The following is a 25852-nucleotide window of genomic DNA, read 5'->3' as shown; positions in this document are numbered from 1 at the left end:
AAATCTTTTAATTTTTTTAAAATTATAATTTTTATTATTGTTTAATATATATGGTAGAACTCAATAATTGAAAAATCGATTTATGGGATCACTTTTTGAATTTAAATATTTTAATATATTCTTTTAAAATAACTACTATATTTATTTGGTGAGATCTAAAAGATTCAAACATTTAAAATAACTACTATATTTATTTACTGAAATCCAAAATATTAAAACTAGTTATATACTAAAAGTTTTAATATTTTGAATTTTACTAAATAAATATAGCAGTTATTTTAAATATTTTAATCTTTTAGATCTCACCAAATAAATATAGTAGTTATTTTAAAAGAATTATAAATTTAAAATATTAAATTTTTAAATATATAATTAACAATAATTTCATAAACCCGTTTAAATAAAAAAATTTACTATTAAAAAAATTATAATTTAAAAATATAAAATCTTAAAATATAAATAACAAAATAATTTGATAATAATTTAATTATTTTTATTATTTTATGTAAAGAAAAATTTGTTTTTTAAGGTCTAAAAAATAATATATTAAAATTAATACTATCAAAAAATATTTTAAATTTAATATTATGAAAAAAAAAGTTTATATAAGGACTAATTTGATTAATTTTTAAAATTTTAGGGATGAAAATAACTTACGTTTGGACTTTCAGGGACTATTTTTATTATAAATAATTTTTGTACATGTCAAGTGACACGTGGCATGCTAGGTGTCATTGACCTGACACGTCAACCAATCATCTTGTGACACGTGGCATTAACCTACCACGTCATTATGCCACGTGGCACTTAACGTGTTACGTCATCATATCACGTGGCACTTAACGTGACACGTCATCATCTAACTAACGAAAGGACTAATATGACTAAAAATTTTTTGAGGATTAATTTGAAGAATGGGTTATCTTTCAGGACGAATTTAACTATTAACTCTATAAAATAAATATTAAAATATAAATATACATTAAAAATAAATTAAACCACATATATATTTATACATAAATTCATAGATAAAGTATACTTTTTGTCCCTAAAATTTGGTAAAAGTTTCAAAAATATCCTTAAGTTTTATTTTGTTTCAATTTTGTCCCAAAAATTTTCGATTTGTATTAAATATACCCCCGATGGCTAAATTTTCAAAAAATTTAAGATCAATCTAACAATAATACATAAAACGATGCTTGATTTACTTGTGTTGAGGGTTGTTCTTATGAGATTGTTATTGAATTGATCTTAAATTTTTTGAAAAATTACCCGTTAAGGGTATATTTGATGCAAATCGAAAATTTTTGAGACAAAATTGAAACAAAATAAAACTTGGGATATTTTTAACTCTTTTATCAAACTTTAGAGACAAAAAATATACTTTACCCTAAATTCATTAATAGCTTATTTTTGTATTATTATTATTATTATTATTTCGAAGGCCTAATAACACTTCCACTAAACCTAACTCTTTTCTCTATGTTATTCCATGGACTCATAAGGTCTATTAATAACCCAAACCCATTTCTTTACCAAAACTGACGAGTCAACACCAAAAAAGCCCAAGAGTTTAATCATGACCACTAATTTTACATAATTAAAAACCAAACAGCCGACAAGACAGCAGCTAAACCTAATGCAGCAGCTGCCTCATTCAATGAAACAATTTTTACAAGTGTTGTTGTCTGTTAACAACCATATCTCTTCGGTACGTGCTGAAAAAAATAAGCATCCGCACTATAGCACTGCTCTATTTTTTATCTTCAAACCAAACATCATTTCACGCATCACCAATATGCCACAATTCCTAACTTAATTTCTTCGTAATTATTTCTCATTATCTTAATTTGGTACTTGCACAGTTTCACATAGTTAACCATTTTATCCTATCTCCAAATATATAGCGAACTTAATTTTAACATACTGATAGTATAAAACATTTTATCCAATCATCCAATCATATCTATTCTTTTGGGTGACCAACTGGCCATTCATAGGGTCAATATAAAAACTAATTATTTTTATTTATGTGATCTTATTGAAAGTGTATTAAAATTAAATTCATATAATATTCATTGTTCCAAGAAATAAACATGTAATTCTTTGCCACAGTGAATCTTTTATAACTAGAACTTAATTTTCAAAATTTGTTTAACCAAAACATTTTCCACCTCAATTATTCAGAATAAAACAGCATTAATCCTAACAAAAATTGTCCAACTCAACTCATGACCATCATCCAATATGATGACCAGTTTGGCTTCCTTAATGTTATGAAGAAACTGCTAAAAAATTAGTTCTATAGACCTATAATATTATGAAAATACCCTTTTTAACTTTTGGAACTCTAGGAAAAACCATTTTCATGAAGGGCTGACTCTCAAACAATGCTTTGCTCCAAACAATTCATCAAACCTGATTAAAACTTTGACTCGCAAAAGCGATAGCAGCATTCACATGCATATGGCAGCACGAAAAACTTCAGGCATGTATGCAACCAAGAATTTAGACCATCTAACTCTCATCAGCATCTAGAATGTGAAGAGGATTCAATCAGCATCTGTAGGATAGTTCCAAAGGAACGAGATGTAGTAAGTTATCGGTCTGATCCAACAGAAGCAAAAAGTAGGGATGCATTTGTTCCTCCAAATCCAAAAGAGTTTGACATAGCAACTCTAATTGGCATCTCTTTTGAAGCAGTCAATGGCATGAAACCATCGGCGAATACAGGATCTGGCTTGGTTAAATTAAGAGTTAATGGAGCAATTCCCTGTCAACAGAAGTTTAGAACATCATAGGACCAACATATTAGAACACACATACAGCAACTGCCTTTAATCAAAGCATAAAAGCAAGAGTCACAAGATTCTCCCTGCAACATGTATGATATAGATGCACATTTCCAACAAAAATAAGTTGCTTACATGTCGTATAGCCAAAACAGAAAAAATTGCTTCAACGGCTCCAGCAGCACCTAGAAGATGACCTATAGCCCCCTGTGCTCCATGAAATATAAAATATGTCATCAACTTCATTTAGCATGCTTTGGAATAAAAATGAATTATCCTACCCAAATGAGATGAGAAAAGAAAACAAAGAAGAAAAGGGTGTTTGCAGGGTGGGAAGGTTCTGACATATAATGCACTTTTGGCTTTTAACTCTGACTAGTACTCAGATTATGAAGACAGTCAGACAAGCATAATTTGTTGGTCAAACAGCTTGAAATCTCTTTTACCTTCGTAGAGGAGAAGGCCAAAGCAGACGAATTTGCATGGCCAGAGAATATGGTTTTGATAGCGTTAGCTTCTATCACATCACCTGTATATTGGTTTGTGGTTATATAAAATATAGGAAGATGGGAACAAACATCCAGAGATAAAAGTAAAGAAAAGAGATTCGATATTCAATGTTCAAGCTCAAATTTGCCGCAAGTTGTAAAGCTCCACTTCACTTACCCAATGGAGTAGATGTAGCATGCGCATTTATGTAATCCACTTCAGAAGGATGAAGGCCAGACTGCAATTGATTAACAAATTGATCATTTAAATGAAGATTGTCTAATCTCTATAGTATAGACTTTGCTAACAACAAAGTCAGAGACTAAACAATGATTACAGTCTGGGCCCTAAAAGTTTAGCTTTTAATCATCAAAGATATCAAAGTCTACCAGCAGGTTTGCAAGTGTTAAAGAACAAGTTCCCATGCGTTATTTTATCATGTAGTTTGCGACTTTCGGATGAATAAAGCTTGTAATTCCAAAGCTAGGAAATTCTGTAGTATTAATAGATGTCTCACAATCACTATATTATAAGGTACGGAGAAAGAGAATATAATAAATGGTCCAGATAAAGTGTGGGTCACACCACTACTAGTATTAAGCAAGAGATAATCCTTCCATCCAACTCTAAATTAAATTCTTATTTTGCATATGACCCTTCCCAGACCCTGCGGCAATTCGGGGTGCTTGTGCACTGGATTGTATATTTTCTCCTTCGCTCTTCCATTTTGATATCATGTTGATGGGTCCACCTTGATGACAGCAACTACTAGCTACGGAAAGCACAAAAGCGCTCTCTGATACAAACTGATTTTGGTATCGCAATGGAAGCATGGAGGTTATGATTCAAATACTAGATACATATTTTTTTTTCCGAAAAAGATGCATAAAAATACTCTACCTAAGATATATGGATAAAAAATACGGAATTCAATCCAGAATTAGATAGAAAGATTCTGCACTGCTTCAACTGATCCCATTACAACCACCAGCAATGCAACTAATATAAATAGGTCCCTCAGGTAGCGTTTGTTTTCGGGGGCAAGACACAGAGACATGGACAACACTTGTTTAAAAAGTGTTTGGAAGCAAAGACATGGACAGTGGACATATTGTCTCCGAGATAATTTTTTATACTTTTGTGTCCACTCTTTCACGAAGGACAATGATGGACACGGGATTTGGAAGAGTGGACACGGACAATTTTATAAATTTTATTTTCCTTTTTTTTCCACTATTACCCCTTCTTATTTTTTCTATTGCGTTATTCAGAGATACTTTTTTCTTCCTGTTCTTCCTCTACCCTCTTTCTTTTCCAGGTACACTCTCCTTTCTGTAGAATTTTTTATTGGGGGTAGATAATTCTTTTCTTTTTATCGTTTTACTTCAATACCATTTTAACCTTATATTATATTATTTGATTTGTAATAAAAATAATAACAAAAATAATTAATCTTGAAACTTTTGAAAGATAAATATTAGCAAAAGTAAAATTAACCTTTTAAAATGCTAAAAAATAATTTATAAATTGTAATTGATTTTATATAATTTAAAGAAAAATCAGTTTTTTATAAAGAAAAATCAGTTTTTAGATAAAAAAATAAAAATAGATTTTTATATGCAAAAACTAATTATTTTTTCATATAAAAATGGATTTTTTTAAAAATTAATTTTTTATTTAAAATTAATTTGGCTTATTAACTTAAACAAAATTTTTTATTAATCAAACTCAAATTTATTTTTTTTTTGTTAATCTTAACCATATGTATTCCAACATATTAATAATAAATTTTAAAATAAAATAATTATATTTATAAATTTTATTTTAATATAAATACTAATATATTTTTTTATTAAAATTTTTTGCCTCTTCAAATATTTTTTTCAAGTTCCGTCTGTACATATTCTCATTTTTTATTAAATTAATTTGTATTGATGTAGAAAATTTGGAATTACAGGGCTATTTTAGTCATTTCATATAATATTTTAGTCTTGTCCATGTGTATCCAAACATAATACTAGACATTATATTAGTGTCTTGTCCATCGTATCCAAACACAATACACAAAAGATAATTTTTAGTGTCTCCGTCCTATTGTCTCCGTTTCAGTGTCATGTTCTGTCCTGTCTCTAAAAACAAACGCAGCCTCAGTGTTTGTTGTAAGCAAGCCATTTTGAGCAATACAATATCCTTCCATCCAACTATGGATCGAGTTCCCTATTTTGGCTTCATATATCTTAGGTGGAATCCTAAGATGTAATAAGTTGTTCTAGTACTTTGAATCTTCTTTATTCTTCCATTTTAAATACTATCACTTATAATTTCTGCTAAATAAGCGTCTGGAATGCTCGCAAGCAATAAATACCAAAAACACTGAAGTATCTAGTCTTTTTTATGTAATAATTTCATTTCACACTAACATCTAACCTATACAGCTTCTAACATTGGGTTTTGCTATCCCGTGTAGACTTGTGTGTGTGTGTGTGTGACAAAGAAACCTTCCCATTCAATCAGACATTGAAAGTGAAATGGAGATTATATCTTAAAATTTCTATATCAATTACATACAAGAAACACAAGGGGGAGACAAAGAAAGTCAAACATTGAGGACATGTATCAAAATGTATATGTGCACGGTTGGGAGCTCAGCCAACATAAAATCTAAAATGATAACGTCACAAATAAATACACATTCAAGGATCGTTAAAGGAAACCTGTCTTAAAGCATGAGTCATGGCTAAAATAGCACCTCTCCCATCGTTCGGAGGTTGAGTGATATGATGTGCATCACCTAGTGAAAATCATTATGAAAAGAAGTCAACATATAACCAAGATGAGGAATGAATTTTGACATATTCTTTCAAAAAAGAATATTTATCACAGAAAAATAGGAATTGATCAAACACAGGTAATTTTTTAGCAATTTTTTATGTTAAAAAAATGAGAGGGAAAAAGTTCTTTTAAATAGATCACTTTCAACAAATACCTGACATCCCATAGCCACGAACCTCTGCATAGACTTTTGCTCCCCGATTCTTTGCATGATTGAATTCCTTAGAGATGGAGGGAAATAAATAAACAAGAAATAAAACATTATAAGCAAACTAGGTGAATAGGAATTGTTAGGACAGACAACATACAATAAATTTCTCAACCAACCTCCAAGACCAAGACTCCGCAACCCTCACCTATCCTGAATAAAATATTAGATTACAATAAATAGCAAGTTAGACAAGCCAAACAATCCAATAATTCAAAGTTAGAGAAATACCACTGCAAAAAATAAATGAAATATCAGAATTAGAAAAAATGAATGTGGAATAACTTACACAAACCCATCCCGACCACTATCAAAGGGCCTTGATGCTTCCTGTGGGCTTGAATTATATTTTGTAGTCAAAGCTCTAGACCTACAAAATTTTTCACATTAGAGTTGAAAGATAGCATACAGAATAAGACACAGACATAATCATTAAGGTGAGTCAAACTAACAAAGGACAGAAGGCATCACTCATAACTTACCTGCAGAATCCTGCAATTGATAATGCATCAATGCTGGACTCTGTGCCTCCAGCCACCATGACATCTGCATCCCCGAATTGTATCATCCTCACTGCATCACCAATTGAATGTGCCCCAGTAGCACATGCAGTAACTGCCGCATGATTTGGACCCTATAATCAGAAAGGGCAACAAGTTTGTCACCTGCTCAAAATTGTTAATGATCATAAAGGTCATATCATAAGAGTTAAGACACAATATGCCAATAGCTCTGCAACAACTGACAACTTTGCTTTCTTTTACTTGTATTGACATTTGTTATAATCGATCCAGGATAAAAATATATCATGTTTGTTTTAGTACCAAACCAATCACCTGATTGACAAAAGTTATTCATCTTTTATCTTTGATTCAGAAAGGTGTCACTTCTCATTGAATTATGATGTTATTCTAGATACTTTATTATCAAGAAACATAAAAGCAGAAGACATATTTGTTTAATATAGAAGGTCAACTTATTCTACACCTGCAACAAACAAGTAAACTCAATTCCTGAAATCAACATATTTACTTATTTAGAGAATTCAATAAATGGAAATGCAATCGCCTGCCCAGAAGCCACAGAATCCACATATACCTGGAAGCCATATTTCATGCTCACGTGACCTGATGCCATGTTGACCAATATCCGTGGTATAAAAAATGGACTAAGGCGACGAAGACGCTGTATTCAGAGGAGAAAAAAGTAAAAACCAAATAGAATATGGTTTCTTAGAGAAAAACTTGAACAAGGATCGATCATCAAACTTCTTCGACACAAGTTAGTTCTAAGAAACAGACCTTCTCACAGAGCAGTTGGGCAGAATCCAAGACGTCACTAATGCTTCCAATTCCACCACCAATAGACACCCCCTGATATTTCTTTTGAAGTTAAAATACATCACAAGGGACCTATCAAAAACAATTCATCATTAGCCATATTAAAGAGTGCATACCGTTCTTTCCCTGTGCTCCTGCTCAGTGGGAAACCAGTTAGAATCTTTAAGAGCTTCGTCGGCAGCGCATAGTGCATATGCTATAAACCTGGCTATTGATCGATGGTCCTAAGGGAAATGTAGCAAAACTATAATGACATCAATATGTGTAATAGAGGTTCCCATACAGCACATATGAGTAAATGCAAAGAAATATCAGATAAAATTAAAAACCTGAAGAAAATACATAACATCTAGCCAATTTTTTATCTCTTTCCGTGGAAGGAAGGGAACTTTCTCCTTCAAATTTAAAGAGAACATTACTGACTAGCAAGAGGTTCCTGGTTCCATGATTTCATTATACAAAGAAAAAGAACTTGAATTTCCTTTTAGCAGAAAAAAAAAATCTAAAAATAAAAGTCATGTTTCAAGAAGAATGATTTTCCAAATTCTACAAAATATCATAGTTTCCTACAAAGTATCATGCAGCTGAGAAGAATACAATTGGAGATTCATTCAAATGACTATTTGTCTTTGTGCACATATACGAGTAAAAAATGTCATGTTTCTAATCCATGAAATTATTTTAAAATTCCAGCACAACCAATGCCTTCCAATTTTGAGAAATACAATACTTCAAATTGCACCCAATATATATGTATATATATATAGAAATATAATATAATAAATATCATATTCGCCTTTGAAATATTATGACAGCCACTCACTCATCATAGCATTATTGAATGAACTCTTGAAAATTTATGAATCTATTTCTCTCTTTTATTCAAGACTCATTGCATTATTGAAACAACTAGGCTCGTTTGGTTCTGAGAACAGGACAAGGTATGACACAAAAGATAAAAGATACAAAATTAGTGTTTTTGTATTTTGTTTGATGATAAACTAAATATAAAAAAGAACAAATTACAAAAGTCCAATTTACTCATTTTTTTTTCATACAAAAATTTTGGGAAGAAAATTATAATGATAAAAAATATAATTATGAAAAATTAATAGCAATAATAAAAGAAAAAATGAAAAAAAATAAGTTGTATCTCTTGTTAGTATCTCTGTGGCCTTCCTGTCAGGAAGGACACAAAATACACTAATTCAATGTCGATGGACACAATGTCTGTATCCATGTCTCATCTGCCAAACACGATTTTATGTCTATGTGTCCCTGTCTCAATGTCCCGTGCCTATAAACAAACGCAACCCTACAGATTATAGACTTTTAATCAAAAGTTCACGTACAAGCTACATAGCTCCATTAATTGATGAAAAACAGTAGGAGAAATGCTAAAGCTACTGTCATCTGGTAGCATAGTAATATGAAATGTAGTGACCAAAACTTACCTTAGAGTTAAGCCATATTTCCTCATTGAATTCACCTAGGTTAGTTCCAGTTGGAACAACTGCAGCAACTTTGGATGTCAACTGATCAAATGTACTCAACTGAGTTTCTTTATCAAAACTACTCATCTGAAGATCTTCCAAACACAATGACCTTACTCCACATTTACCATCAATTAGGTGCCTCCATGTTTTATCAACTCCACATCCAAGAGGAGTCACCATGCCTAAACCTAAACGAGCACAAACAGATCAATACATTTTGAAAATGAAAGTGGCACATGAAAAATGAAGTGAAGAACAACTCATCAATGAAGCAATTCAAGCGTGCACAAAATGGTGGAACTGAAATGCACTTTGAAGCTACAACAGCTCTCAAAAACCAGACCAAAATTCTAGCTTTCAATGTGTCATGTGTGATATAAATTATAGGGTAAATGATCTCCCTAGAGCTTAGGTGATATTATGCTAACACTCTTTAACTTGTCATACCTAGAATGAAATTACCATAATGTTTCACGAGAGATTAGAATCACATTTTACAAAATACAGATTACAAGGTTAGAAGTGTACTAGTGTAGTATCGCTTAAACTTAAGGAAATATTAGTATAGGCTTTTATAGATAGGTGTCATAGTAGTATCCCTTGACCTTGGGAGAGTTCAATATAATTTACCCTAAATTGTATATACGAGCAAAGGTTACAAGTTAAATTAGTCACTCATACATTTATCAAGTTACTTGTTTATACTGCACCCTTTGGATGCAGCCCTCTCCTAAACTCCACGTAGTGCGGGATAGTGCGGGATGCATGTGCACTGGACTGATCCTTTTTGTATATATGGAGCAAAGCATATTGAAGAGAACTAGATACACCGTACAGATGGTATGTGATCAGGTATGAACATAATCTTAGCTGCAATTACAAGTTACAAATTCTTGCATGGGGAGAGTATCATTCCCTTCCTTTCAACCTATCCATCATTCTTTTGACACTTTAGTATTTCAAAATATCTATCATTTTGTAAAATCTAAATAAGATCAATTACTTTCTTCCATTTATACACCTAAAAAGGATTACTAATCTTTCTTGAATATATTGCATCTATTAGTAATCCATTCGGTCAATTTTATGCAAGAATTATTTTGTCAAATCAAATCATTTTCTACCTTAACCAAGATTTTTTCTTTTCCTTTTCACCTTAATCTATCAGATAGACTGAAACACATGAAGTATTCAACCACAGCTAGATAAACATTGTGCAAACAAAAGTTCTTCAAGCAGAATCGAAAAAGCGAAGCTAACAGAATTTACCAGTAACAACTACTCTTCTGGAAGAAACAACAGGAGGAGGATCCATAATAGCTCTACCCACAGAAGAAGATGAAGAAATGCTTTGGTAAAAGCCGAGGCCACGGGAACCGAAAACTCGGCGCGAAGCACGCATCGCCATGTCCACCTTCTGAACGAACGGCGAAAACTACTGAGAATCTGAAAGATTATGGAATTTGCAATCAGCACAGCGAGTACAATTTCTCAATGCACAGCGTTCAAGAAGATTAGGATACAATGTTCTAGAACTTCTCATGGATTCATTCCGGTACATACAATGGGAGTGTTATCGGTTTCTTGCACGCAGTGTGGCTTGGAATGCTGAGAGGAGAATCGGTGATGGTAGTGGCAGCGGATTCAGTGATGGCTTGAAGGCGGAGAAAAGGAGATGATGGTAGTGGGCGGTGGTGAGACTGGTGGTGAAGGTGCAGCTAGGTTGTGCTTAGTGCCAACTACCAAGTTGATGGGTCGTCAGGGTCATCGCTTCAAACTTTCGGAAAATTCGGTTCAAGGGTAAACCATTGAGTTAATACTTAATAGCAAGGTTACAAGAACCAAACCGATCATTAAACCGGTCAAGTGAGAAGGTGTGGCAAATCGGCTGGCCTGCTCCGTCCCGCCTAGTGGGGCGGTCTCTAAAGGCGGGCCAGTCCGCCGAAACTCTCTTTTTATTTTTTTTAACTATTAAATATTAAACAATATATAATTTCACAACCATTTCAATAAACCTATAATTTTTTAAGACATAAAAAAATTATAATTTCCAAATTCACAAACATTGAAGTTTTTATAATTCTAAATATCTAATAAACATAATCTTTAACTAAATTTTTTGAAACAAAATAATAAAACTAACATTATCCAAAGCAAAACAAACATTATCCAAAACATAAGTCTCTAATAAATCAAACATAGAACATAATTCAAAGTATAACTTAAATAAAAACGAAGAAACAATCCAAATACAAGCACAAATTTTTTTTTACAAAAGTCCTTGACCTAAAAAAAAGGGTCGGCCTGCCGGGGAAACCCTCTCTGCCCGGCCGAAACCCGCCAAAGCCCATGATTTATGCGGTGTAGGTTAGGCAGGTTTTTTTATTATAGTGGTTTCAAATTTTTAGCCCGACTCAACGGGTGTCGGCCCGTTTGCCACCCCTACGAGTGACGGATTCAATGATTCAATAATCCAATTAGAATCGAACCATAATTGAACCGGTTTAATTAATATACAACAAAATTATTAAAAAATATAGAAAAGCTCTACATCCATGTAAAAGTTACATGGATGCTATCCATGTAACTTTCACTCCACGCCCCGATACCCCTGTTTGTTTTACACGCGCCACTTATAACCTATATAACGAATCCTTATTTTGCTTTATCAACGTTTCTCAACGTAAACCTTCTCATACAACGTAAACCTCTTTCACATTCTTCTTTCCTGTTCTCCTTCTTATTCTTTAACCTAATTAAATTTGTTGTTCTCATCTTTCACGCTTCTCTTCTCTGCATTATGGATCTGGATTGATTCAACGTAATTAGCTTCGTCGTTCATCTTCTTCTTCGTTTTCTTCTTCGATCTGCACTTTTGAATTGAAACAATGAATGAATCAACTTCAAATCACTTGAATGACTGGAATTTGGATGATTCTTCTGAAACGCATCAATTTGATGAGGTTTGGATTATTGAATTCTGTATCAAATTTAATGGAATGAAATTGCTAATTTTATTTGAAGTGAAATGAATGGACTAAGGTGATCTACATTTGAATTGAATTCAATTCAATTGATAATATGTAACTGTGAGTAATTGTAAGTCTCAGTAACTGTGAGTAACTCTGAGTAAATTTGAGTAACTTTTCGGTTCGGTAAGTACTAAAGAGGTGGTTCATCACGCTCATGTTTTCGGTTCGGTACGCAGAAAGGAGTCTAACAAAAATTAGACCAATATGTTCTGTTTTCATCCCTTAGCACCATATAATTGTTTCAGTGTAATTAAGATTTCGCTTCACCATAAATAAGATTTCGGTTCACCGTGTAGACCAGCTGTGTTGTGGATGAAAAATTTGTCCCAAAGGTGGGAATGATTTTCAAGACACTAGAAGAAGCTGCAAAGTTCTACAAACATTATTCCAAACTTGCCGGTTTTTCTACCAAAATCAGGAACACGACTCGGGACGGAGACAAGATTAAGAATCAACTAATTGTATGCTTTAGAGAAGGGAGGTGAAAATCAACGATATCTCCAACTTTGAAGACAAATCCTTCAGCTGGGTTAAATTGTCCGGCCAGAATTTATGTACACATAATAAAGAATGTTGGTCTTTGGACAATTTCCAAAGTTATTTTGAATCACTCACATCCTTGTTGTCCAGACCAGGCTGAGATGCTCAAACAACATAGGGAGCTTAGCATGTTCGTGCGTCGCACCATTGAAACCCATGCGGAAGCTGGAATCAGACCGAGCAAAACTTACCAATCATTTGTGGCAGTAGCTGGCAGCCACCGTGAACTAGGTTTTATAGAAAAATATGTAAGGAGTTACATCACAAGGGAAGTATGAAATATTTCCAAAGAAGACGATGCCAAAGAATTTGGGAAGTACCTAGTAAGAATGAAACCTTGTAGGTGATCACTGCATTAAACATGCATTCTGGGCCGATGCAAGAAGCAGGGCTGCATTTGAGTATTTTGGAGACGTGGTTTCATTTGACACCACCTATAACACAAACAGGTATTCAGGTCATTCAAACAATTTTTTAATGTTCAGTTAGTGTATATATTTCGGTTCACCAACTTGTGGTTGTTATTTATGCAGGTACAATTTGGTTTTAGGTTCTTTTTTTGGCGTGAATCACCACGACCAGTCGACACTTCTTGGATGCGCGCTGATGAAAAATGAGGACATTCAATCATTCAAATGGCTATTTAAGTGTTGGCTATGTTGCATGGGAGGGAAGGCACCAAAAGGTATTCTTACCGATCAATGCGCATCAATTCAAAGGGCAATTGAGCTATGCATGCCAACAACAATTCACCGCTGGTGTATCTGGCACATCATGAAAAAGATCCCAAGCAAACTAAATGGCTACAAGGGACACATTGATATTGAACAAGAGATGAGCCATGTTTTTTGAAACTCGTACACAAAAGATGCATTTGACAGAAACTGAAACGATTTCCTCACAAAGTATGGTCTCGGAGGCAACAGGTGGCTTTCAGGTAATTGAGATTTCAATTTGAATTTTTTTTATGGTCATATCTTTTTTTCCCAAAAGCATGCACTGTTTTCGGTTCACCAGACCTTATAGTTTCGGTTTGGTATGCAGAGCTGTACGAGGATCGGCATATATGGATTCCGGTTTACTTGGATCACCACTTTTGGGCCGGGATGAGAAGCACGCAAAGGAACGAGAGTATGCATTCATTTTTCAACAAGTTCATCACACGGAATAGCTCCTTGAGACAATTCGTGAAGCAATACGACAATTGCCTAACAAGTAGAGAGTAAGCAGAGAGAGAATTCGATGCTGCAGATTTTCACACTGTGATACCGTGTGCAACAAAATCAGCAATAGAGGAACAGTTTCAGTGTGTATATACCCATGAGAAGTTCAGGGAAGTTCAAGCTCAATTTAGAGGTAAATTGAATTGTATCACAAGATCAATGCATTCCACCCTAGGTTTCACAACATATGAAGTCATAAAGCAGGTTTCCAACTCCACATTCAACAAGTTTGTCGTCACCTACGACGCAGTATCACAAGATGTAAAGTGCCATTGCTTGCTGTTTGAGTCTAGGGGCATATTATGCCGCCATTCCCTAAGTGTTCTAAGCTTTGAGAGAGTGGATAACGTGACACCGAAATACATATTGGAACGCTGGAGCAAGAACATAAAGAGGAGGCATACACACATCAAGAGCAGCCAAGATGAACCTCTACTAGAGCCAAGAATTAAGAGATTTGATGAATTGGTGTTTCGGTCACACAATATATGTGAATTTGTATCTGAGTCTGAAGAGTTGACCAAAATTTTGCATCGATCATTTGACAAGGTTATGGCGGAGATGGAAGAATATCAAAGGAGAAGGAAAGGAAAAAGTTTGTTAACCCATGAAGAAGCGACCTTAAGCAATGTGAATGACCTTCAAAGCCCACTACGTGTCAAAACAAGAGGTCGTCCCAAGAACAGACTTGGATCAAAACTGAAAAAAAAAGATCTCAAATGCTATGAAGAAAAAGAAAAAGACAGCTCCAAGCGAGGTAAAATTGACTTGCTTTTGATTAGTTAAAATTGAAATGTTCATTTTGCTAATACACAATTATGTCTTTTGTAGTTGAACCTTTTAGACTCCGGATCATCGATTCAGTCAAGCTCCACTCTTTACAATACACCAGATATGAAATTATCCAAGAGAGGATTGTACAAGTTTTAGTTTTTATTAATGTAAATTTTTGTTCACCCATGAGCAAATTTCGGTTCACCATGGTTATAGCAGCTTTAATTTCTGAATGTTAATAGTCTTTAATGAATAGTCACTTTTTTCTGAAATCCTATATTAGTATATGCAGTTTTTTGATACATCTAGTTTATTAATTTCTAAGTTCAATAATTGGAATTTGTTTTTTGGTTCATGGTTTAGAGTTCAGAGTTTAGGGTTTAGGGATTAGGGTTTAGGTTTAAGGTTTAGCGTTTAGAGTTTCAGGGTTTAGGGCTTTAGAGTTTAGGATTTCTGGGTTCAGGGTTCAGTGTACAGGGGTTCAGTGTCTTTCAAACTTTTGGTTAACCCCTTGTATTAATTTCGGTTCACCGTGTTCATTGTTGAGGGTTTATGATTTAGGTGTCTTGGGTTTGCGGTTCAGGGTTCAGGGTTTTAGGGATTTAGGGTTTACAACAGGGGTTCAAGTTTTAGGGTTTAGGGTTTAGGATTTAGCATTCAGGGTTCAGAGTTCAGTGTTCAGGGTTCAGGTTCAGGTTCAGAGTCCATGGTTCGGGTTCAGGGTTTAGGGTTTAGGTTTTAGGGTTTAGGGATTTAGGGTTTATAGGTTCAGGGTTCAGTGTTCAGGGTTCTAGTTTTAGTGTTTAGGTTCAGGGTTCAGGGATCACTGTTTAGGGATTTAGTGTGTTTCTACCTTTTGGTTCGTTCAGTATTGTAATTTCGGTTCACTGTGTTCTTTTGGAGTTCATAATGTATTGGTAATCACCCTGATTTCTTTCACTGTGAACCTGCAACAAAACAGCAGCCAGGCAGTTCCAACAGGTATATAACAAGACAAGGGGTAATCCATCTTAAATCAGTATATACATTAACATTAGATCCATACATTAATATTAACATTTACATTAATGTTAACATATATACATTCAAAAGAAGCAGTGTCTGCTTTTTTATACAAGTTGAACAAAATATTGTTAATTAGAACCATTCAAACTACACTGGTTTTGAGATTCACTTGATATTTCTGAATCCATTGGAACAATTTTTTCTTTTTTCATGAGCCTCTTTTGTCTTGTTCTTTCTGCCAGCGTTATATTGTCAAATTTCGATTCTGATTTGGATTCCAAAAAAGATTCTTGTTCTGAAGAAGAATCCACAATAACAACTTTCTTTTCTTCTTTCTGCCTTTTTCTTTTCTCTTTCCCCTTTATTTGCTTTCTATACAGAAGTCCTTAAAACACAAAATTATTTAGTTATCAGAGTATTTGAAACGAGGAAATACAAAAATAATCAGGTGAATCAAAATGACCACAACCACTCAACCGAATTCAATTATCAAGAAAAATATTCCTGCATGCACAATGCTTCAAATCAACACATTACCATTGTGTCTGTTGCTTCCATAGAAATCTGGTCGAGTATCATCTTCTTTTTCCAATAGGCCACCCACGGTGCTGAGGGAGCATCAAGTCCATCCAAGTGAGGGAACTTAGTTTCATGGAAGTAAATCAGCATCAAAACAAAAACACAGCTCTCAACGGACTATTTCTTCCCCTTTCTCTTGTTTTCGAATCCCTTTCTCAAGAATCTGAGCACATGACATGCCCAATCCCACTGTTGGATGTTGTCCACACAAATGATAGGCGGCTTATGGATCACAGAGGCTATGCTTACCGTCGTCCGCAGCAAGAAGCACTTCTATACAAAGACGACAAAAGTCCTGCGGAATTTTTTCCGGTTCTCCTCCCCTTCAACACTCATATTTAGGATAGACTTTGTCAAAGTTGCCAACGTAACACATTTGAAGCTGTCAAATATTGCCTTGTCTTCCTCATTCAGTTTGCGATAGTCAACCTTTTCAGGAAAATGATCCCCTATAATATTTTAACAGCAACAAATGACCCAAAAAGGTTCAGTTTAATTTTTTATATACCAACAAACAAAAATTAAAGGTAGTTGATGAGCGAATAATTTATACCCTTTTTGGCATTGTTTTTACATAGTTTTTAGTATGTTTTAGTTACTTTTTATTACATTTTTATTAGTTTTTATTCAAAAATCACATTTCTGGACTTTACTATGAGTTTGTGTATTTTTCTATGATTTCAGGTATTTTTTGGCTGAAATTGAGGGACCTGAGCAAAAATCTGATTCAGAGGCTGAAAAAGGACTGCAGATGCTGTTGGATTCTGACCTCCCTGAACTCGAAGTGGATTTTCTAGAGCTACAGAAACCCAATTGGCGCGCTCTCAATTGCGTTGGAAAGTAGACATTCTGGGCTTTCCAACAATATATAATAGTCTATACTTTACTCGAGATTTGATGGCCCAAACTGGCATTCAAAGTCAGACTAAAAATTCTGGCGTAAAACACCCAAACTGGCACCAAAGCTAGCGTTTAACTCCAGCAAAAGCCTAAGCACGAAAAAGCTTCAATGATCAACCCAAGCACACACCAAGTGGGCCCCGAAAGTAGATTTCTGCACTATTTGCACTTAGTTACTCAGTTTCTGTAAATCCTAGGTTACTAGTCTAGTATATAAACTACTTTTAGAGATTTATTTTACGTCTTTTTAGACCAAGCTTTTGTATTTTGACCATCTGAGACAATTGTACACGTTTGGAGGCTGGCCTCACGGCCATGCCTAGACCTTTTTCACTTATGTATTTTCTACGGTGGAGTTTCTACACCCCATAGATTAAGGTGTGGAGCTCTGCTGTTCTTCATGAATTAATACAAGTACTATTGTTTTTCTATTCAATTTACGCCTACTTCTTCTCTAAGATATACTCTCGTACTTAATTCAGTTAAGTCAGAATGAAGGGGTGACCCGTGACAATCACCCAATCTTCGTTACTCGCTTAGCCAAGGTCACGTGCCTGACAACCACAAAGCGATCTACATGATGTTCAACGTAGTCATTGGACGACAGCTGGAGTATATTCTCTTGGGTTTCTAATCTAAGATTAGAACCTTCGTGGTATAGGCTAGAATTATTGGCAGCCATTCCTGGGATCCGGAAAGTCTAAACCTTGTCTGTGGTATTCCGAGTAGGATCTGGGATCCGAAAAGTCTAAACCTTGTCTGTGATATTCTGAGTAGGATCTGGGAAGGGATGACTGTGACGAGCTTCAAACCTGCGAATGTGAGGGCACAAGTGACAGTGTGCAAAAGGACAATGGTCCAATTCCGACGCTAGCGGGAACCGACAGATGATTAGCCATGCGGTGACAGCACATATGGATTTGTTTTCATCCGAGAGGATCATACAGCTTGCCATGGAAGGAGGTAACGCATGGTTGGAAGAAGGCAGTAGGAAAGCAAAAGTTCAGAAGCAACAAAGCATCTCCAGATGCTTATCTGAAATTCCTACCAATGAATTACATAAGTATCTCTATCTTATTTTATATTTTATTTATATTTTAATTATCAAAACCTCATAACCATTTGAATCCGCCTGACTGAGATTTACAAGGATGACCATAGCTTGCTTCAAGCCGACAATCTCCGTGGGATCGACCCTTACTCACGTAAGGTATTACTTGGATGACCCAGTGCACTTGCTGGTTAGTTGTGCGGAGTTGTGACAAAGAGTTGAGATTACATTCATGCGTACCAAGTTTTTGGCGCCGTTTTAGAGATCACAATTTCGTGCACCAAGTTTTTGGCGCCGTTGCCGGGGATTGTTCGAGTTTGGACAACTGACGGTTCATCTTTTTGCTCAGATTAGGTAATTTTATTTTATGTTTAAACTTTTATTTTTATTTTTGAAAAATTCAAAATTTTTTTTAAATAATAGTTTTCGAAAAATTTATATTTTGTTCTTCAGAATTTTTAAGAATGAATTCTAGAGTTTCAGATGATATGTGAAGCCTGGCTGACTGTTAAGCCATGTCTAATCTTTTGGACCGAGGTTTCTACTTATCTTTGCAAGAGCCTTTTGATTCCCATCAATTTGGCTGTTGTATGTAATGCTCTACTGTAGCTTGGCTGGCCATTGGCCATGTCTAATCTTTTGGACCGAAGCTTTCACATAAAGCTTGGCTGGCTATTAAGCCGTGTCTAAATTTTTGGACCGAAGCTTTAGACTAACATTGCATGATTTCTGGAGTTCTTATTAAAAATTTTTGAATTTCTTTACTTTCTTTTTCCAATTAATTTTCGAAAAATTACAAAAAAATTAATAAAATCATAAAAACCAAAAAATATTTTGTGTTTCTTGTTTGAGTCTAGTGTCAAATTTTAAGTTTGGTGTCAATTGCATGTTTTAACTTTTCTTAAAATTTTCGAAAAATATATGCACTATGTTCTTCATTGATCTTCAAGTTGTTCTTGTTGATTTTTCTTATTTGATCTTTAAATTTTCTTGTTTGGTGTCTTTTCTTGTTTTTCATATGCATTTTTGAATTATTAGTGTCTAAAGTTTAAAAATTTTTAAGTTTGGTATCTTTCATGTCTTTCTTTTCTTAAAAATTTTCAAAAATATGTTCTTGATGTTCATCATGATCTTCAAAGTGTTCTTGGTGTTCATCTTGACATTCAAAGTATTCTTGCATGCATTATTAGTTTTGATCTTAAATTTTTATGTTTTGCATCATTTAGTTATTTTTCGCTTTCCTCATTAAAAATTCAAAAATAAAAAATATATTTCCCTTATTTCACTCATAAATTTTGAAAAATTTGAATTGATTTAGTCATAAAGTTTTAAAATTTAATTATTTCTTATTAGTCAAGTCAAATTTTCAATTTAAAAATTCTATCTTTTCAAATTTTTTCAAAAATAAAATCTTTTTCAATTTCCTTCTTAATATTTTCGAAAATTTTAAAATTTGATTTTCAAAATCTTTTTCTTATTTTTATTTCATAATTTTCAAAATTAAAGCTAGCAATTAATATTTTGATTCAAAAATTTGAAGTTGTTACTTGCCTATTAAGAAAGGATCAAACTTTAAATTCTAAAATCATATCTTTTAGTTTCTTGTTAGTCAAGTAATCAACTTTAATTTCAAAAATCAAATCTTTTTAATTTCCTTTTCAAATCTTTTTCAAAATTTAATTTCACTTTTTCTAACTTCTTATCTTTTTAAAATTGATTTTCAAATCTTTTTCAATTAACTACTTGACTTTTTGTTTGATTTTAAAAGTATTCTATTTCAATCATATCTTTTTCAAAACCACCTAACTACTTTTTTCTCTCTAATTTTCGAAAATCCCTTATCACTTTTTCAAATTTTCTTTCAATTAACTAATTATTTTAAATTTTAATTTAAATTTTATTCCTTTTTATAATTTTTGAATTCTAACTAATAATTAAAATAAAAACAAAAATATTTTTTTTCTATCTAATTAAATTCGAATTCTCTCTCTCTCATCTCATTCTATTTATTTATTTATTTACTAACACTTCTTTTCCTCTTATAATTCGAACCCTCTCTCTCTCTCTCTCTCTCTCTCTCTCTCTCTCTGTGTTCGAATTCCTCATCTTCTCTCTTCTTCATTCTACTCTTCTATTCTTCTACTCACATAAAGGAATCTCTATACTGTGACATAAAGGATTCCTATTCTTTTCTGTTCTCTTCTTTTTCACATGAGCAGGAGCAAGGATAAGAATATTCTTGTTGAAGCTGATCCGGAACCTGAAAGGACTCTAAAGAGGAAGCTAAGAAAAGCTAAGGCACAACTCTCTGTAGAGGACCTAACAGAACTTTTCAAACAAGAAGAAGCCATGGCAGCCGAAAACAACAACAATGCCAACAATGCAAGGAAGGTGTTTGGTGACTTTACTGCACCTACTCCTGACTTCCATGGGAGAAGCATCTCAATTCCTGCCATTGGAGCAAACAACTTTGAGCTTAAGCCTCAATTAGTTTCTCTAACGCAACAGAATTGCAAGTTTCATGGACTTCCATTGGAAGATCCTCATCAGTTCTTAGCTGAATTCTTGCAAATCTGTGACACTGTCAAGACCAATGGGGTTGATCCCGAGGTCTACAAGCTTATGCTCTTTTCCTTTGCTGTAAGAGACAGAGCTAGAACATGGTTGGATTCACAACCTAAAGAAAGCCTGAACTCTTGGGAAAAGCTAGTCAATGCCTTCTTGGAAAAGTTCTTTCCACCTCAAAAATTGAGCAAGCTTAGAGTGGAAGTCCAAACCTTCAGACAGAAGGAAGGTGAATCCCTCTATGAAGCTTGGGAAAGATACAAGGAATTGATCAGAAGGTATCCTTCTGACATGTTTTCAGAATGGAGCATCATATGTATATTCTATGATGGTCTGTCTGAATTGTCCAAGATGTCATTGGACCACTCTGCTGGAGGATCTCTTCATCTGAAGAAGAAGCCTGCAGAAGCCCAGGAACTCATTGAAATGGTTGCAAATAATCAGTTCATGTACACTTCTGAAAGGAATCCTATGAGTAATGGGACAACTCAGAAGAAATGAATTCTTGAGATTGATACTCTGAATGCAATATTGGCTCAAAACAAAATATTGACTCAGCAAGTCAATATGATTTCTCAGAGTCTATCTGGAATGCAAGTTGCATCAGGCAGTACTAAGGAGGCTTCCTCTGAAGAAGAAGCTTATAACCCTGAGAATCCTGCAATGGCAGAAGTGAATTACATGGGAAATTCCTATGAAAACACTTATAATCCTTCATGGAGGAATCATCCTAATCTCTCATGGAAGGATCAACAAAAGTCTAATCAAGGCTTCAATAATAATAATGGTGGGAGAGCATGATTTGGTAATAACAAACCTTTTCCATCATCTTCTCAGCAATAGACAGATAATTCTAAGCAGAGCCACTCTGACTTAGCAACTGTAGTCTCTGATCTATCTGAGACCACTCTCAGTTTTATGACTGAAGCAAGGTCCTCCATTAGAAATTTGGAGGCACAAGTGGGTCAGTTGAGTAAGAAAGTTACTAAACTCCCTCCCAGTACTCTTCCAAGCAATACAGAAGAGAATCCAAAAAGAGAGTGCAAGGCCATAACTATAACCAACATGGCCGAACCTGGAGAGGAAAAAAAGGAAGTGATTTCCAATGAGGAAGACCTCAAGGGACGTCCACTGGCCACTAAGGAGTTCCCTAATGAGGAACCAAAGGAATCTGAGGCTCATATAGAGACCATAGAGATTTCACTGAACTTACTGTTGCCATTCATGAGCTCTGATGAGTATTCTTCCTCTAAAGAGGATGAAGATATTGCTGAAGAGCAAGTTGCTCAATATCTGGGAGCAATCATGAAGGTGAATGCCAAGCTATTTGGTAATGAGACTTGGGAGGATGAACCCCCATTGCTCATCAATGAACTGAATGATCTGGTTCAACTGAAATTACCTCAGAAGAAACAGGATTCTGGAAAGTTCTTAATACCCTGTATCATAGGCACCATGACCTTTAAGAAGGCCCTGTGTGACCTTGGGTCAAGTATAAACCTCATGCCCCTCTCTGTAATGGAGAAACTAGGGATCTTTGAGGTGCAAACTGCAAAAATCTCACTAGAGATGGCAGACAATTCAAGGAAACAGGTTTATGGACTAGTAGAGGATGTCTTAGTGAAGGTTAAAGGCCTGTACATCCCTGCTGATTTCATAATCCTAGACACTGGGAAGGATGAGGATGAATCCATCATCCTAGGAAGACCCTTCCTAGCCACAGCAAGAGCTGTGATTGATGTGGACAGAGGAGAGCTAGTCCTTCAAATGAATAAGGACTACCTTGTGTTTAAGGCTCAAGGATCTTCTTCTGTAACTATGGAGAGGAAGCATGAAAAGCTTCTCTCAATACAGAGTCAACTAGAGCCCCCACACTCAACTTCTAAGTTTGGTGTTGGGAGGCCATCATCAAGCTCTGAGTCTCTGTGAAGCTCTCTAAGAGCTCACTGTCAAGCTATTGACATTAAAGAAGCGCTTATTGGGAGGCAACCCAATGTTATTTAATTATATTTATTTTATTTTCCATTGCTATTTTATGTTTTCTTTAGGTTGATGATCATGTGAAGTCACAAAAACAATTGAAAAATCAAAAACAGAATGAAAAATGGCATTAAAAACAGCACACCCTGGAGGACAGGCTTATTGGCGTTTAAACGCCAGAATGGGCAGCACTCTGGGCGTTTAATGCCAGAAAGGGCTGTCTGGCATCTGGCTGGCGTTAAACGCCAGAAATGGGCATCTGGTTGGCGTTTAACGCCAGAAATGGGCAGCAGACTGGCATTTAACGCCAGGAAAGGTAGCAGAGCTGGCGTTAAACGCCAGGATTGGCACAGAATGGACATTTAAACGCCAGAATGGTGCAGGGACTCAAATTCCTTGACACCTCAGGATCTGTGGACCCTATAGGATCCCCGCCTACCCCACCTCTTCTTCTCTCCTCTTCACACCTTTCCATAACACTCTTCCCCAAATACCATTGACCAATCCCATCAAAACCTCTTCCCCAAATACCCTTCACCTATCAAATCTTACCCTCTTCCCCATATTCTCTTCACCACTCACATCCATCCATCATTAAACCCCACCTACCTCACGATTCAAATTCAAACCATTTCCCTCCCAAACCCACCCACACATGGCGAAATACCCTCTCTCCCTTACCCTATAAATACCCCTCCTTACCACCTTCATTTTCACACAACACACCCACTACTACCCCCTTGGCCGAACCCTCCACTCAATTCCATCTCCTCCATTTCTTCTTCTTCTACCCCTTTCTTTCTTCTTTTGCTCGAGGACGAGCAAATCTTCTAAGTTTGGTGTGGGAAAAGCTAAAGCTTTTTGTTTTTCCATAACCATCAATGGCACCTAAGGCCGAAGAAACCTCTAGAAAGAGGAAAGGGAAGGCAATAACTTCCATCTCCGAGTCATGGGAGATGGAGAGATTCATCTCAAAGGTCCATCAAGACCACTTCTATGAAGTTGTGGCCAAGAAAAAAGTGATCCCCGAGGTCCCCTTCAAGCTCAAAAAGAGTGAATATCCAAAGATCTGACATAAGATTCAAAGAAGAGATTGGGAAACTCTTACCAACCCCATTCAACAAGTCGGAATCTTAATGGTTCAAGAGTTCTATGCTAATGCATGGATCACTAAGAACCATGATCAAAGTGTGAACCCGAACCCAAAGAATTGGCTCATGATGAGCGGATAATTTATACGCTTTTTGACATTGTTTTTAGTATGTTTTTAGTAGGATCTAGTTACTTTTAGGGATGTTTTTAATAGATTTTATGTTAAATTCACATTTCTGGACTTTACTATGAGTTTGTGTGTTTTTCTGTGATTTCAGGTATTTTCTGGCTGAAAATGAGGGACTTGAGCAGAAATCAGATTCAGAGGTTGAAAAAGGACTGCTGATGTTGTTGGATTCTGACCTCCCTGCACTCAAAGTGGATTTTCTGGAGCTACAGAACTCGAAATGGCGCGCTTCTAATTGCGTTGGAAAGTAGACATCTAGGGCTTTCCAGAAATATATAATAGTCCATACTTTGGCCAAGAATTGACGACGTAAACTGGCGTTCAACGCCAGCCTTCTGCCCAAATCTGGCGTCCAGCGCCAGAAAAGGATCCAAAACCAGAGTTGAACGCCCAAACTGGCACAGAAACTGGCGTTCAACTCCACAAATGGCCTCTGCACGTGCTACACTTAAGCTCAGCCCAAACACACACCAAGTGGGCCCCGGAAGTGGATTTATACATCAATTACTTACTCATGTAAACCCTAGTGACTATTTTATTATAAATAGGACCTCTTACTATTGTATTTGACATCTTTGGATTACCTTATGATCCTTTGATCACGTTTTAGGGGGCTGGCCATCTCGGCCATGCCTGGACCTTCACTTATGTATTTTCAACGGTAGAGTTTCTACACTCCATAGATTAAGGTGTGGAGCTCTGCTGTTCCTCAAAGATTAATGCAAAGTACTACTGTTTTCTATTCAATTCTTCTTATTTCTCTTCTAAGATATCCATTCGCACCCAAGAACGTGATGAAGGTGATGATTATGTGTGACGCTCATCATCCTTCCCCCTTATGAACGCGTGCCTGACAAACACTTCTGTTCTACATGAATTAAGCTAGAGTGAATATCTCTTAGATCTCCTAACCAGAATCTTCGTGGCGTAAGCTAGAATGATGGCGGCATTCAAGAGAATCCGGAAGGTCTAAACCTTGTCTGTGGTATTCTGAGTAGGATTCAATGATTGAATGACTGTGACGAGCTTCAAACTCGCGAATGCTGGGCGTTAGTGACAGACGCAAAAGGAGGGTGAATCCTATTCCAGCATGATCGGGAACCGACAGATGAATAGCCGTGCCGTGACAGGGTGCGTGAGCATATTATTCACTGAGAGGAGGGGATGTAGCCACTGACAACGGTGATGCCCTTGCATAAAGCCAGCCATGGAAAGGAGTAAGACTGATTGGATGAAGATAGCAGGAAAGCAGAGGTTCAGAGGAACGAAAGCATCTCCATTCGCTTATCTGAAATTCCTACCAATGATTTACATAAGTATTTCTATCCCTATTTTATTAATTAATATTCGAAAACCACATAACTGATTTATATCCGCTTGACTGAGATTTACAAGGTGACCATAGCTTGCTTCATACCAACAATCTCCGTGGGATTCGACCCTTACTCACATAAGGTATTACTTGGACGACCCAGTGCACTTGCTGGTTAGTTGTATCGAAGTTGTGACAGACAATAAAACTAGATCAGAGTATCTGGCCTAAGAAGCCATTACCAGAAATCACAATTTCGTGCACCAAGTTTTTGGCGCCGTTGCCGGGGATTGTTTGAGTTTGGACAACTGACGGTTCATCTTGTTGCTCAGATTAGGTAATTTTTATTTTATTTTCAAAAAAATTTTTCAAAAAAAAAAAAAATTTCTAAAATTTTCTCATCTGTTTTCGAAAATTTATAAAAATGTTTTCAAAAATAAATTATTCTATGGCTT

General features: G+C 35.4%; 1 protein-coding gene and 1 non-coding gene across 3 annotated transcripts; both read right to left on the bottom strand.

Annotated features, from left to right (window-relative positions):
* Positions 1 to 2121: 2121 nt before the first annotated feature.
* Positions 2122 to 10953, bottom strand: LOC107625120 (Beta-ketoacyl synthase). 2 transcript variants are annotated; one of them, XM_016327698.3, is made up of 15 exons: positions 10721 to 10953; positions 10427 to 10603; positions 9116 to 9345; positions 7778 to 7885; positions 7623 to 7694; positions 7420 to 7506; positions 6804 to 6955; positions 6611 to 6691; positions 6441 to 6474; positions 6268 to 6334; positions 5996 to 6072; positions 3459 to 3519; positions 3239 to 3321; positions 2928 to 2999; positions 2122 to 2773 (listed from the first exon to the last, which is right to left on the bottom strand). In XM_016327698.3, exons 2-15 carry the CDS (start codon positions 10563 to 10565, stop codon positions 2600 to 2602), a joined length of 1437 nt encoding a protein of 478 aa, XP_016183184.1. In that variant the 5' UTR covers positions 10566 to 10603; positions 10721 to 10953; the 3' UTR covers positions 2122 to 2599. The 2 variants fall into 2 exon arrangements, with proteins under 2 accessions (XP_016183184.1, XP_088361626.1); XM_088505500.1 differs by lacking the exon at positions 2122 to 2773 and having other exon boundaries at positions 3138 to 3321; positions 10721 to 10901.
* Positions 10954 to 21015: 10062 nt separating this feature from the next.
* LOC148573334 (small nucleolar RNA R71) lies at positions 21016 to 21119 on the bottom strand. The gene has a single exon (XR_015905847.1). It is a non-coding gene; the product is annotated as a small nucleolar RNA R71 (small nucleolar RNA).
* Between the last annotated feature and the right edge of the window lie 4733 nt (positions 21120 to 25852).

Source organism: Arachis ipaensis, chromosome B2 (assembly GCF_059453495.1).
Source record: "Arachis ipaensis isolate K30076 ecotype BB chromosome B2, ASM5945349v1, whole genome shotgun sequence".
In the NCBI taxonomy this organism is placed as follows: domain Eukaryota; kingdom Viridiplantae; phylum Streptophyta; class Magnoliopsida; order Fabales; family Fabaceae; genus Arachis; species Arachis ipaensis.
Note: the sequence above shows the minus strand (reverse complement) of the source record. Positions and strands in the feature narration are given on the sequence as shown.